Source organism: Lampetra planeri, chromosome 22 (genome assembly GCF_965212315.1).
Source record: "Lampetra planeri chromosome 22, kcLamPlan1.2.h2, whole genome shotgun sequence".
NCBI classification, from domain to species: Eukaryota; Metazoa; Chordata; class Hyperoartia; order Petromyzontiformes; family Petromyzontidae; genus Lampetra; species Lampetra planeri.
Genome location: NC_136128.1, coordinates 11,484,267 through 11,499,313, shown reverse-complemented (window position 1 = coordinate 11,499,313; position 15,047 = coordinate 11,484,267). Strand labels below are relative to the sequence as shown.

Below are 15,047 nucleotides of genomic sequence, written 5' to 3'. Positions count from 1 at the left end.
AACCTTTTACAAGGAAGCACGTCTGCATTAACCACAATACTTGTGGTCAGAATGCAAACAACACGTATTTTGGTGTCCTCTGGTCCAACACCCTTTTGAGACTAGGCTCAAAAGAAAGCTGTCTCTGGTGTGGACAAATCAGTTTCAAGGACAATGCATTTATTATAAGAGTATGGTTTTTTGTTTGCATTCTGACCACAAGCATTGTAGTTAATGCAGACATGATTCCTTGTAAAAGGTTTCAGTTTGGTGTTTTAACATCTCAACACCTTTTTGTTGCCAGAAAAAGGGGGGAAACCCTATTCTCACAAGTTGTAAAGAGTATCGTTACAGTATCGGGAGCAAGCAATAGCAGCACCGACCATAGAACGAGCAGTAGCTGCACGTGCCATCCGTGAAGGCGAGGCGTGGGGTCTATGCCCTGACTCAAAGAGGCAGTGGTGGAAATTCCGCATTTCCATGACGTATTTCCAACAAAGTGGTACTAATTTTATCGGTCCTGGAGGGATGGGGACCTTATTTGTGAGTTGACCACCACGACAAGGATTTGAACTCGCAACCTTCTGCTTAGTTGTGAGGGACACAATTGCTTGGGTTAGTGAACTTAAACAAGCGTGCCGCGCTGCGCTCTCAACGCGGTGCCTAAGTTCAATTCCCGGTATCGGGTAAGACCCACCCCGCTGTCTCCACTCGTTTAGTCTCCGTGGATCTCCCGGTCTCTCCCAGCGCCGTCAGAGTTTCGCGTATCTCCCCGTGTTTCCATATAAGTCTGCCCCCGTCTCACCCCATCTCTCCTCGCGCGTTCTGCCCCCGTCTCTCCCCATCCCTCTCCAGATCTTTCCATCTCGTCTCCCGGGTGTGCGCCGTGTGTCTGCCACCCTCGGTAGGGCTCTCGCCGCGTGTAACCAATTCTCTCGCGGCAGCTGCCAAACCATCGTGTCAGCAGACACAACAGCAGTAGCATCAAAGCCGTTTCATCCTGGTACAACTTTAGCAGCTCGTCCATACGCAACCCCCAGTGGACGAGTCCCTTCAGTGGCCACTCACTCACACACTCAGCCAGCCAGCATCGCCTGCCAACTCTACTGCGTTGATGTGAAGGTGCTGTTGGAGCTTGCCATGCCTCTGTACTCGGGTACGTATCCTTCATTGCCTACCCACGTGTTGCACTTGCACCGCCACTCGTTGTCCATCCACTGCTGGACGAGGGACACCTCGCAGCCCAGGAAGCTTCGGGGGATTCACAAATCTGCACGTGATCCACCAACCCTCGCCTCCCAAGCACGCGACACGTGCTGTTTGTTGTTGTTGTTTAAATTTGTGAATTCACTGTAAGGTACGAAGAGCCGAATTACCAATCCACCGCTGAATAGCGGCCTCCTGCCAAGGCCTCCTGCCAAGGCCGTGCGTGGGTCGTGCCGAGTTAGTTGACCATACTTCACCACGCCGGTGAGTGCGGCTTGGTCGGAGCGGAGATGGATGCACGGTGTCACCAGTTGCCCTCTTGCTGCCCACAGAGCCCATAACGCCTGTTATGGCACCGCTGGTGCATCCTGGTACGAGGCGATATAGAAACGAGTGCTGCAGGTTTACACACAGATGGACTTATATCGTGTTTACTCTGCAGTGCCTTGCCTTAGGCTGTCAGTAGATGTCGCCTAATAATGGCATTCATGCTTATAACGGTTATTTAATAATAGTAATCATAATGGCCACCCCTTTGTTAATCCACTGCTGTATGAAGATCTCTCTGCACGCGATGTCAGACAGATGGGAGTTGTTTGACCATACTTCACCGCGCTGGTGGGCACGAGTTGGTGAAGGGGGTGGGAGGCCAGGACCGGTTCGGGTAGCGCTCGCCACTGATGGTAGCCGTGGCCGGGAATCGAACCGAGGCGGCCGGGATCGCAGCGTAGTGCGCTAACCACTGCGCCACCGCTCACCCTTCCCCCCTCCCCCCGACCCCCGTGATAATGAAAGGAATGCCAACGATGCACCCAGGAACAGCCTCGCGGAGTCTCAAGACCATAGTGAGGGGGGTGCTGCTACATTCGGATGTTTGGCCAAATCCACGAATGAGACTTTGGCTTGGCGCGTGTGTTTTGAGTAAGGCGTTTGATTAGCGCCGTGTATTGGTGTGTGTTGTGCTCGTAAGGCGATTTGCTTCATGTTGTGTGTGTGAGTGTGTGTGAGTGGGATTGTGTGTGTGTGTGGATGTGTAGGGAGCGGTGGTGTAGCGGTTAGCGCGCTACGCTATGATCCTGCCGACTCTAGTTCGATTCACGCTCACGGCCAACACCAGTGATGAGTATCTGAACCGGTCCCGGGTCTCCCCTAGGTCGACTCAGCCTCAAATGAATACCTGGTGCGATGCGTAAACATCGTCCCTAGGGAGACAAAGGCGGCCGGCCGTGGTGTTGGCCGCCCACCCCCTCGTGTGCCGTGCCAGCCTTCATAGGGGCTACTCGCGAACAGCACTTGCCCCGACAGTCTGTCACAGGCTACGCGGGGGATCTTTGTCTTTTTGTCGCCGCAACGTGGCGCTGACGTTTTTTTTCCACCCCGAAATGTCCCCTGCACGGTATTCGTGCCGCAGCCTGCGCCGCTCCACAATAGGGGGGGGGGAGGAGGAGTTGGGTGGGGGGGTTGGCACGGGTTGCCTCTGCGTGTCCCCTCCTCTGTGTACCGGCCTGACGTCTCCTTCTGACAGTTCAGAGGCCGGCGGCAGCAGCAGGCCGTGGCTGCTGCATCTGTGGTTGTCAGTCGCTCTGAGAGCCACTCCGCGCATTCCTCCCCTAATGGAAGAGGCGCAGGGATTGTGGGATTAAAATGGGGATTGGGAGGACGCTTTTGGTGGACGGGATTTATTTGATTTTATTTCCATGATATATGCCAAAGGGCCCGAGTGTTAAATCACACACGGATAATACATGATGATGATGATGATGGCGATAATACTGTGCAGGTGCGCACGGTTGTACTGCTGTTTGGATTTGGCCACTGTGTGATTTCGGGAGTGTGTCGCGGCGTGTGTTGTTCGGCTCGATGTCCGACGTTTCGCTCCGCGGGCTGCTGGGCGAGCTTTTTCAGGAAAAAACTGAATGTCTGCAGACAAAAAAAAAATCTGACATAGCTAATGCCCGCTTCGGTAGAAGATGCGTGAACTAATTAACGTAATTCAGACTTAGCCGGGCACAAATTACAAAGCGCGCATTTGCGGTGGGCTGATGTCACGGCGGAGGCCTTAGCAAGTGGGTGAGATGTAGCATCCTCACTCGATTCCCGAGGTCATGACCTCATGGAGCTCAGAGCAGTTTGAGGTCAACGTCCGTGGAACGTCGACGTCGATGGAATTCGGTCGTGAAAAGCCTTTCAGTCACCGGTGCGCCGGAGAAGATTTGTCGGTCACAATGTGGCCAATACATCAGCCACGTGTCACTGATAACGGACTGTATTTGTCAACGTGACAATCTCGTCGGGTGGTGGAGGGGTAATGACACGAATTGTGGCACAAAACTACCATCACGTAGCCTAACCCAAACATAAACGCGGATCAGAGTAATCACAAAGATTATCGTGTAGGTCATGGTAATCACGCTGATGGCGGTCGTGATGATAATTCCGATGTCGACACCGCTGATGATTATACATCTGCTTCCGATGATGATAACGATGCTGCTTATGATGATGATGCTGCTGACGAGGATGATGATGCTGCTGATGAGGATGATGATGCTGCTGATGATGATGATGCTGCTGATGAGGATGATGCTGCTGATGAGGAGGATGATGCTGCTGATGAGGATGATGATGCTGCTGATGATGATGATGATGCTGTTTGGCCCCTGGGCCCCGTGGCGTCCACTCAGTGCGGGTCAAGTGGGGCCGCCAACTCCACTGCGTTACGGAGCTCGACTCGAGCCGCCCGCCGCTTGCGTTCAAGTCTCGCCTCTTCTCCCTCACCGGCGTGCGCCCCGAGCGACAGAGAGTGGTGCTGCTAGGCACACAGCTCAAGGTGTGGTGAGGGGTGGGGAGTGACATTGTGTGTGTGGGGGGGGGGAGGCACGTGGGATCTCAGGGGAGGCAACAACGTTAGGGGCATCCGCACAAACCATGGCAGTAGATGCGGATGATACCTAATGCACAAATGGAAAATAAATAAATACAACTCTCCGGTAGTAGTGGTGCGATTGCGGCCATCCAGAACAGACTTAGAACGACGCAATGCCCCGATCCACAAACACGATGGAGACATCGCAGCGATTCATTCCGCTGCTCCTTACGCGGTTATCCGGGTTTGACCACGTGAATGTGAAATCAGCCATACGAAAGAAGAAGAATGATTTTTCAGCGTTATGTTTCTTGTGTTTTATTATTTTCTTAGTATTATATAGACAGCATATTGTTTTTTTACTCGGGTAGAAATATGGCTGGGTAGCTCAGATTGAATCCGGGGTTTTTAGCCGCCCAGCTGTGATGAGACCGGGTCCTCAAACTGTGTGTCGAGTCGATCGTCTCCACGCCTTACCTTTGGTCGCCTGTGACTTCCATGTCGACTCGTAGACCTACAGACGAAGCTGTGGTGGAACCGAGTGTGGATGGGGAAGATCTTTGCCGATGTTCGCCTACAAAGCTGATCCCTGCACCAGTCTTGGTTCTCGAAACGGAATTACGGAGAAGGATCGTTCGATACATTACTCTGAGTATGAAAATGATCTTCCAATTATACCACCAGCTGAGATGAAAAACCATGTTTTAGCAAGAAGTAGCCCTTGTTTGTAAGTGCAACCTGAGCATAAGTTTGAAAAGATAATATCGAAGAACATTCATAGATTATTCGATAGATTATTGTTTTGCAGGGCCATGAGAGATGGGGAGGCCTTCATCCAGCAGTGGATTAATGATGACTGCTGGTGATGATGGCATTCGTGTTTGTACCCCCTCCTGACTGAAGCTGATGCTGTCTTCCTTTAGGACCACAGCTGGGGCATATTGAAGCTCAGAGACGTGAGTCCACGTGGCCCCATCACAACCCTAGCACGTCACCATCACGCACGCTCTCTCACTTGGAGTCTCGGTCGAGTCTAAACGATTAAAACAAAACCAATTGTTTTTATTTTACCAGGTAAGACCCGCTGATTTACACAGCTCCTCTTCACACGTGACTTGTCCACAAACGATAACCCAATGAAGTGGCTGATCGTGTGGAAATGTATAGCAGCCAAACCCTCTAAACGCGTTGTTTTGTAGACGTAGAGGGAACAGAGAAAAATCCACGCGACCACGGGGAGAGAGACACGCAAACTCCAAATATACAGCAGCAGGCGTCAGGGTTGGGATCGAACTACCTCGCCTGCATACCAGGCGAGGTAGTTAACATCTCGGTAAGACTCGGTTCTCAGGATCAACTCGCTCTTTCTTAGCCAATGACCTCCCACTGCTCCCCCCCATTCTCCTCCGTTATTCACCATATCTTGCCACCACCATCCAGTGTCAAAGCCATTTCCTGTTGAAATGATCATTGAGGCATTGGTACTTATCTCCCGTTTATAGTGGTGGTGATTCCATGTTCCCATGACGAGGACAATGATATACATACTATAACCACTGTTGACTTCCCTACTAAGTGGTACTATTTTATCGACCTAATATATTTGATAGGCTGAGTCACCCCCTCCCACCACCCAAACCAGGAGTTGATCTCGCTCGCTTCTGATTGCGAGCCATTCGCTGTTCCAAACACACACACGCAGATCTGAAACCCGTGTGCGTGTTCTCAGGGTGTGTGGGGAGTGGTGGTGGAACGATTAGCGCACCGCGCTACGAACCCGGCGTTCCGAGTTCGATTCCCGCTCACAGCCAACACCAGTGACGGATTATCTGAACCGGTCCTGGACCTCCCCCGAGGTGCGGTGTGTAAACATCAGCATTGGAGACGACGAAGCCGACCGGGCGTGGTGCTGGCCACCCACCCCCTCGTGTGCCGTGGCGGCCTCCATAGACGCCACTCGCTAACAACACTTGCCCCAACAGTCCGTGAAGGCTTTACGGGCGATCTTTGTCGCTGTGCCCAGGGTGTGACGGTGCTGCTCGTTGGCACGACGGACGAGCTGCCCCTGGTGCCACCGGATCGGCCCCTGTTTGCGGAGGACGTGTCTCGAGGAGGGCACCTCCCGTCTGCGGTGAGACCCGGCAGTGACCCCAACACCAACGCACCTCTGTCGCCCCATAGACTGGCAGACAATGCGCCAGGTGAGCACACGGCCGCTCACCAGGTGAGCGCATCGCCGCTCACCAGGTGAACGCATCGCCGCTCACCAGGTGAGCACACCGCCGCTCACTCGGTCACAGTTCCTATGATCACTGTTTCATTGCTTTTATGGCTTTATTTTGGTGATTTTCGAAAAGTTTTTTGGTTTGGCCATGTTTGTTTGTTGTAGTACAGGGTTAGACTGATGGCCTTAATCTAAGTTGTCTTGTGGTTGTTGTTGTTGTTGTTTGACTTGCATCCCACTGGGATTTTTGCACATTTTTGTGTACGGTGCTTTTTCTGCAATATTTTACTGTCTTTTCTTGGATTTTCTGTTTGCACTCAGTCACATATTCACTTTAAGATGTTTCTTGTTCATGTTTTTGTTTTTTGTTTGTTGCGGTTGCACCCGATTCAAGAGCCGAATGGCTCACAGGGCTATACCTAATAAATGAACTTGAAACTTGAAACTTGACTGCGCCACTCACGGAGTGAGCGCACCTCCGATTGGCACGGTTGGCTACGTACGGTGCGAACGAAGTTCAACGTACGTGCACAAGTGAGAGAACACAACTCCTGCGCACATCTGCTCCCTTGACGGTGGGGAAACTCGTTGAGATTCACGAGCCGTGTGTGATTACGTCACCTTCCCTGCGAGATTCCCCCACCGCTCCCCTCCACCCCGATCCCAAAGTGGAACGGAACGCAGTCCGAAAGAGGACCTCCACCGCGGAGATGGAGCAATGAACTCGTCTCGCGCGCAAGGCGCTGGGTGGGATTTTGCGTCGCAGGATTCGCGAAAGACGGCGGCTGCGGCAGCGGCGCATTGGCGAGGCTCATCCAGCAGTGGATTGCCCACGGCTCTGATGCTGCTGGGGGTGATGGTGGTGGTGGATGGTGGTGATGGTGGTGATGGTGGTGATGGTGGTGATACTGGTGGTGATGGTGGTGATGGTGGTGATGGTGGTGGTGATGGTGATGGTGGTGATGGTGGTGGTGATGGTGGTGATGGTGGTGGTGATGGTGGTGATGGTGGTGATGGTGGTGGTGATGTTGGTGGTGATGGTGGTGATGGTGGTGATGATGGTGGTGATGGTGATGGTGGTGAATGTGCGCTTCCGTCAGCTGGCGCCACCCGTGGGGCTGCTGAACCTGGGGAGGAGCTGCTACCTTAGCGCCGTCGTGCAGTGCCTGGGCAGCATCCCCGAGCTCCGAGCGGCACTCGCCGGGTGAGCCACGGGTCCTCACCTCGTGAGCGACGGGTCCTCACCTGGTGAGACACGGGTCCTCACCTGGTGAGACACGGGTCCTCACCTGGTGAGACACGGGCACTCACCTGGTGAGACACGGGCACTCACCTGGTGAGCCACGGGCACTCACCTGGTGACACACGGGTCCTCACCTGGTGAGCCACGGGTCCTCACCTGGTGAACCACGGGTCCTCACCTGGTGAGACACGGGCACTCACCTGGTGAGCCACGGGTCCTCACCTGGTGAGACACGGGTCCTCACCTGGTGAGACACGGGCACTCACCTGGTGAGCCACGGGTCCTCACCTGGTGAGCCACGGGTCCTCACTTGGTGAGACACGGGTCCTCACCTGGTGAGCCACGGGTCCTCACCTGGTGAGCCACGGGTCCTCACCTGGTGAGACACGGGCACTCACCTGGTGAGACACGGGTCCTCACCTGGTGAGCCACGGGCACTCACCTGGTGAGCCACGGGTCCTCACCTGGTGAGACACGGGTCCTCACCTGGTGAGCCACGGGTCCTCACCTGGTGAGACACGGGTCCTCACCTGGTGAGACACGGGCACTCACCTGGTGAGACACGGGCCCTCACCTGGTGAGACACGGGCACTCACCTGGTGAGCGATGGGTCCTCACCTGGTGAGCAACGGGTCCTCACCTGGTGAGACACGGGTCCTCACCTGGTGAGCCACGGGTCCTCACCTGGTGAGACACGGGTCCTCACCTGGTGAGACATGGGTCCTCACCTGGTGAGCCACGGGTCCTCACCTGGTGAGCCACGGGTCCTCACCTGGTGAGCGCAGTATTCACCGCGTGAGCGGTGGTTCTCATCTGGTGAGCGGCGGCACTCACCTCGGCAGCCGTGAGATGCGCGCACAAGAACAAACAGCCACTAAGTGGCGGTGGTGACGTTACCGCAGCGCTCGTACCAGGCTAGGTGCACTCCGAGGCGACGTGGGGGACTCTCCACGTGCACTCACGCAGTGGCGATGCGCTCACTAGGAGCCGGTGGGACACTGCGGTGTGAAACATCGTTACGGTAAATACCTCCCCTGCATCGTCCTAGATCATCATTATTATTATCATTTCGCTTGTGTAGCCACGAAAGCCTCACTGAGTCTCGTGATTATTTTGCAGGAGGGCCCTGCCAGATTTAGTTTGCAGCAGAGGGGCAATGTTTGCTTTCATGTATAATCCCCTTTGAATACTTTGCGGTGTAAAATTTCTAACTTTTTGGAACCAAATTTGGAACTACGATCCCGGCACACAATGGCCTACGGTTAACGCACACCGCGGTATTAACCAGGGCGGCCTGCTGGCTTCGAACCGTGAACCCTCTGCAGCAACAAGATGGGCCGTGAGATGTGAATATATTCCCGTGGCTTTTGCAGGTTCACGGAACGTCGGACAGAGCGAGGGGGGACAGAGGCTGCCGGGGCCTTCACTGCAGGTCAGAGGGTGGTGAACTCCACTCGGTCAGCGGGGAGCGGTGGCGCAGTGGTTAGCGCACTGCGCGCCAAAACCGACAGCATCGGTGGCGAATATCTGAGCCGGTCCTGGGCATTCACGAGAGTCGACAGGTCGACTCAGCCTCAAATGAGTACCTGGTGCAGAGTGTAAACAAAGGTGGCCGGGCGTGGTGCTGGCCACCCACCTCCTCGTGTTCCGTGGCAGCCTTCATAGGTGCTCGCGAACAGCACTTGCCCCAAACAGTATGCTAAAGTTCTAGATTTGAAGCTTTCGTCACTGCAAGAATTCATACTCTTAGTTTTTTCGGTAAAGTCACGTAGGTAATTTTTTATTATTACTAAAAGTAATAATAGAAATAAACTAAAATAATAAATCACGACGTTTCGGAGGCAACACAAGTCTCCGTCATCAGGTGGGACCGTCACAGCTAAAATTACTGCATCAAGTGAGGAAAGATTCCAAAAGACCAGCCCTTAAATACAAGTTAAGAGGTGAGGGGCTTATCTGAGTGTGGTAACCAGGGAATGGAAAGTGGGGGTGGTGGGCGGGCCTACAAGAGAAATTGGTCAACGTCGTCAAGTGCGTATAGCTAAAGCTAGACGGGGGACCTTTGTCTTTGTGTGTCTCCTAAGTGCCCCCCTCTCTCTCTCTCCATGACGCACTCGAGCAGCGCTACGCGACCTCTTCGACTCGATGGCCCGCGCCACCGTCTCGATGGACACCTCCTCCTCCTCCTCGTCGTCCTCGTCTCGCCTGGCCCAGGAGCTGCACCGCATGATGACGCGGGGAGATGCCCGGGGGCCCTACGCCGCCCTCGCCGACTCCGACGACCCGGCCGATGCGGTCCATCCCCGCTCCCCCGCCGAGGGGCGACCCACGCCGACCCTGCCGCCCGTCGCGCTCTGGAAGGCCCTGCACCGCGCCGCGCCCGACTTCGCGCGCACGGGGCACGACGGCCTTCACCTGCAGCAGGTGCCCGTGGGATTGTGCGCATCGGTGCGGGTGGCAGTGTGGGTGGGTGAGCAGTAGGGGGCACAGGTGGTGCATCAGCCAGTCATCTCGGTCAGTCGACCCGTGGCACCTGCTGGGTCTGCCCCGTGACCTCCTCCTGCCAGCGGGCGTTCGACACTTCACGTGGCCTCAAGGTGCACATGGCCTGGCACAAGCGTCGTGGTGACGTCACCGCCACTTAGTGGCGAATGGCGGTTGTTGTTGTTGTTGGGTGAGCCTCAAGGGAGTAGTACCTGGTGCGGTGGGTAGATGTCGCCACTAGGGAGGCAGAGGCGGCCGGCCGGGCGTGCGTTGCTAGCCACTCACCCCATGCCGGGCTTCATAGGGACACGCTTACATCACTTTCCCCAACAGTCTGGTGAAGCTAGACGGGGGATCTTTGTCTTTTTGCATGGCTGCATTAATGATGATAAATACATCTCTCCCAAGCCCTCCCAACTCTAACATTTCTCCAACTCTTCCATCACTCCAACCATTCCAATCCCTCCCACCTCTCTCGTCCATCCACTACCTCGCATCCCTCCAATAATTTTCATCCCTTCAATCATTCCCATCCCTCCCATCTTCTAATCCTTCCAGCCATTCCCATCCCTGCACTACCTCGCATCCCTCCAATAATTTTCATCCCTTCGATCATTCCCACCCCTCCCACCCCTGCCACCACGCCCTCTCTCAGGACGTTGCCGAGTGCTGGACACGAGTGCTGCGGCTGCTGCGGGAGACGCTGCAGGTCGAAGATCCGGCCTGGGCCGACCCGGTGAGGAATCCAACCTGGCCCCTGTCACCTTCGCGGCGATCGCTGCCAGAGGAAGTCGGAGAAGCTGAAGGCGGCAGGGAGGGGAGAGATTGCTGAGGCCCACTTCTCAAATTCGGACTCTCGAGACGTGATGACACGCCCAGTAGCGATGTTGTGCTGCTGCTCCTTCTTGAATGCGCAACCATCGATTCTCCATATTCGCCTGTCTCTCTGTCTGTCTCTCTGTATACTCTCCACGTCTTTGTGTGTCTCCTTGTGTCTCTCTATTTGTCTCTCTGCCTCTTTCACGCATCTGTTTTTCAGTGTCTGTCTCCATCTGTGTGTGTCTCTCTGTATGTATGTCTGTCTGTGTCAGAGGTGTGGACTCGAGTCATGTGACTTGGACTCGAGTCAGACTCGAGTCATGAATTTGATGACTTGCGACTCGACTTGGACTTGCATAACAATGACTTTGTCCCACCTCTGGTCTGTGTTGTCTCTCTTTCTCTATCTTTCCATGTATCTCTCTGTGTCACTCTCTGCCTATCTCTCTATCTGTATCTCTCTCTGTATCTCGCTATCTCAATAAACGTGCACGCGTCGAGTGCTGACTGGAGGCACGCGATCTTTCACTGCGCGCAGGAAGTCTGGGTGGACGGAGATGGAAAGTTGAACTTCGTCGAGCAGTTCTTCGGGGTGAAGGTGGACAAGAAGAAGTATCCTTTCATCACCCGCATCGCGATCACCACCATTTGCCGTGGGCGGCAGTCGCGTGCCATCGCACTCACTGATGGGACAGTCGGTGCCGTTCACAACCCTTGACCGTGACCTCGGTAGGACGCAGCATTCGCTGGAGAATGGAAAGAGCAGAGAGAGTGGAGAGACCCGGGGCAATGGAGAGACCGCGGAGACCCAGAGAAAGAGAGAGACGCAGGGAAATAAGGAAGTCCCAGAGAATGGAACGACACACGAAGTCAAAGAGACCACAAGAAAGGGAGTGAGCCATCACAATGGAGAGACCCAGGAGACGGGGGAGACCCGCGTGTCTCTCATCGAGCTCCGCTGTGCGACGAGCGACTCGGGCTCCGCGCTGGACTTCTCGGCTCGCCTGGCGCTGGTAGGTGAGCGGCAGGGTTGCCACCTGGTGTGTGAGTGTCAGGGTTGCCACGTGGTGTGTGAGCGGCAGGGTTGCCACGTGGTAGGTGAGCGGCAGGGTTGCCACGTGGTGGGTGAGGGGCAGGGTTGCCACGTGGTGGGTGAGCGGCAGGGTTGCCACGTGGTGTGTGAGCGGCAGGGTTGCCACGTGGTGTGTGAGCGGCAGGGTTGCCACGTGGTGTGTGAGCGGCAGGGTTGCCACGTGGTGGGTGAGCGGCAGGGTTGCCACGTGGTGGGTGAGGGGCAGGGTTGCCACGTGGTGGGTGAGCGGCAGGGTTGCCACGTGGTGGGTGAGCGGCAGGGTTGCCACGTGGTGGGTGAGGGGCAGGGTTTCCACCTGTCCTGGTTTCCCCGGGATCGATCCTCTTGTTGTGGCAGGAAGCCGTCCTGGAACGTCTATAAAAGTCTTCCCTGAAACTGGAGGTCCTGGTTTTGTCAGCGTGTAGTAATCGCTGAATTTCTCATTCGATATTCTCCAAAATGCTGCTATGCCGGCTTGGAGTAGTAACTGTCGGCGTAAGGCACTACCACTTTATTCTGCCGCAATATCCCTAAAATGTGTAGTTTATTGATATTTATCAGAGAAACACATTGCAAGTTTTAGTGATGTAAATGTAGGAGCCCTCTATTAAAAGCTTGACATTTTGGTACCACCACCCCCCTGGGAGGTTTCTAGATCCGCCTCCGTCTGACCACCGTGCCCTCTGACCCACAGGCCGGGGTGGTCCGCCTGCCCGCGTACCTGGGCGTCCACGTGTCTCGGCCCCCAGGCGACGACGCTGACCTCCAGGTGTGAGTCCCAGACATCTCTTGGCCGTGCCGACCCCCGCCCCCGGGATGTGCAGCGAGTGTTGAGAGTTTTCTTGTTGCCCTGTCCACCCCACCCCCGTTATGATCCCGACCGTGCTCTCGGTGTCTCCCCGTCGCCACGAAGAATCCGTTCGGGTCTAACTGACGTTTCGCAGTCGGGGGCGGGGGGGGGCGAGGGGGGGGGATGATCGCTAATTCGTGCGTTCTCAAATCGAGTGATTTAGCGGTGTCGTTTTTCGAAATTGGCATCGGTTGGACCGTGACTCCGGCACACGATGACCGGGTCAATTCGATTGACGTCACGGGATCTTTAATGTCGTCTGTGAGCGGTAGGGGTTTTGTTGTTGTTTATAATTTACCAGGGCGGCCTGCCAGAATGGAAGTGTGAACCTCTGCGAGGGTGGACCAACATCGCCGCCCTGAAATAATTTGCTTGTCTCGATCTCCCGGGGTGCGGGTTGCGGTGGGGGTGTTTTCTGTTTTGCAGGAGGCAGCCTTCCCACTGAGGTTGGACGCACTGCAGCTCTGCGGCCCGGCGTTACGCGAGCGGCTGGGGCCTGGCAGGAGGCGCCTCCAGGAGATGGAATGCAGACGCCGCAAGCCCGGCGAGCAGGTGCTGTAACTATCACCACGTGACAATGTCATTTGTTGGCCTAGGTCGGGTGGTGGAGGGGTCTGACGACAGAACTTTGGCCGGATCGTGATGTGGCCTCACCCAAAAGTGAACCGATTATGATTCGGAAAGGAGAGCATATGACATCAAGGCGACCAGAAGAGTTGTATGAATCTGGATACAGACATTAGATGTACAAAGTGGGGCGACACGGAAAGTATTTGAATATAAAGCGCGTGTCCTTGCTCTTTACTAAATTCTCGTTTCGCTCCGTGGATTCCTTCAGGACAGCTCCTGGGGCAGCACGGCCTCGAACGACGACGATGAGGATTACGATGGATCCGAGTGCTCCTTTGATGACGGTGAGTGACACGCTGTATATCTAATCGCCACATGTTGTTGTTGTGAGAATTGTTCTTCAACTCACCAAGTGAGCGAGCTGAAACAATAACACCTGGCTGTGTCGGGTGGTTGACGGTCTTGCCACACAAATTTGGCCAAATCATTAGTGTGCATGGCCTGGCACGAAAAAAAAACAATCATCGTAATATTTGTATGCGGAAACGACCTACTTCGTGTTATTATTATTATTATGTTTTCCGTTCCAATTTTCAGACGTGGGCTCCAACAACAGCGGCTGCTACGACCTCCGCGCGGTCGTATCGTGGACGAGGCCCCGTTGGGAGGAGGATGGGGGTGGACATTATGTGTCCTGGCTGCACTGGGATGCAGGTAAACGGGGGAAGGGGGATGGGGGAAGTGGGGTGGGGGAAAGGCGGTGGGGGAAGTGGGGTGGGGGAAGTGGGGGGGGGGAAGTGGGGGGGGAAGTGGGGGGTGGGGGGGACTCTATTCTGTGCAGGTGAGGAAGTCTGGGTTTGAATCCGAGTTTCAGCAACTTCCTCCCACTGCTAAACTGGTTTATCAAGGTTGGCGAGTCTAAGCTAAACTATTTTAGTTTTACCAGGTAAGGCCCACTGAGCTATATGGCTTTTTTTCAGAAGCGACCTGGCTATCAAAAATGCAATTTATAGCGGCCAAATACCCTAAATGCATGTTGATTATAAATGTGGAGGGAAACCCCGGGGAGAACATGCAAACTCCAGATATACAGCAGGCGTCAGGGTTGGGATCAAACCCACGACCTCCTGTATACCCCAACGTGTTTCCCCGTCTGCCACCAGGCCACTGGTGGAAATGCGACGACGAGATTGTGACGAGGGTGACCTCCGAAGAGGTCCTGTCGCTGCACGCCGGACGAGGAGGAGGTGGTGGCGACGCGGCGTGCTTGCTGCTGTACGGCCCGCCGGGGTCAGGCTCGTCGGGGTCAGCCTCGCCGGGGTCAGCCTCGCCGGGGTCAGCCTCGCCGGGGTCAGGCTCGTTGGGGTCAGCCTCGCCGGGGTCAGCCTCGCCGGGGTCAGCCTCGCCGGGGTCATCCTCGCCGGGGTCAGCCTCGCCGGGGTCATCCTCGCCGGGGTCAGCCTCGTCGGGGTCCGGCTCCGGCTCGTCGCTCGCGTAGCCCCCTCGAGCCACGTGGGTTAAGCCGCTCGGGCACAGCTTCTCACCGCGTCTCCCCGAACCCCCGTTTCACTGCTCGCGGACTGCGCTGGAGTGGTTGGTTGGTGTAAGTTGGGGATGGGCGACACGTGTGACACGTCTTACACGTGTCACACTTGTAATACGTGTAACACGTGTGTGTGTCGTGGGGGAGCGGTGGTGCAGCACTTAGCACAGCGCGCCGACGAACCTGGCCAC

At 55.4% G+C, this 15,047-nt stretch overlaps 1 protein-coding gene across 1 annotated transcript; it reads left to right on the top strand.

Annotated features, from left to right (window-relative positions):
• Positions 1 to 1,119: 1,119 nt before the first annotated feature.
• Positions 1,120 to 14,811, top strand: LOC144725123 (ubiquitin carboxyl-terminal hydrolase 14-like). The gene is made up of 14 exons (XM_078604595.1): positions 1,120 to 1,135; positions 3,870 to 4,015; positions 6,075 to 6,182; positions 7,376 to 7,479; positions 8,892 to 8,950; positions 9,641 to 9,966; positions 10,658 to 10,738; positions 11,360 to 11,433; positions 11,555 to 11,834; positions 12,588 to 12,662; positions 13,170 to 13,295; positions 13,582 to 13,657; positions 13,911 to 14,027; positions 14,477 to 14,811. The coding sequence occupies exons 1-14, from the start codon at positions 1,120 to 1,122 to the stop codon at positions 14,809 to 14,811; spliced, it is 1,923 nt and encodes a 640-aa protein (XP_078460721.1).
• Positions 14,812 to 15,047: the final 236 nt, after the last annotated feature.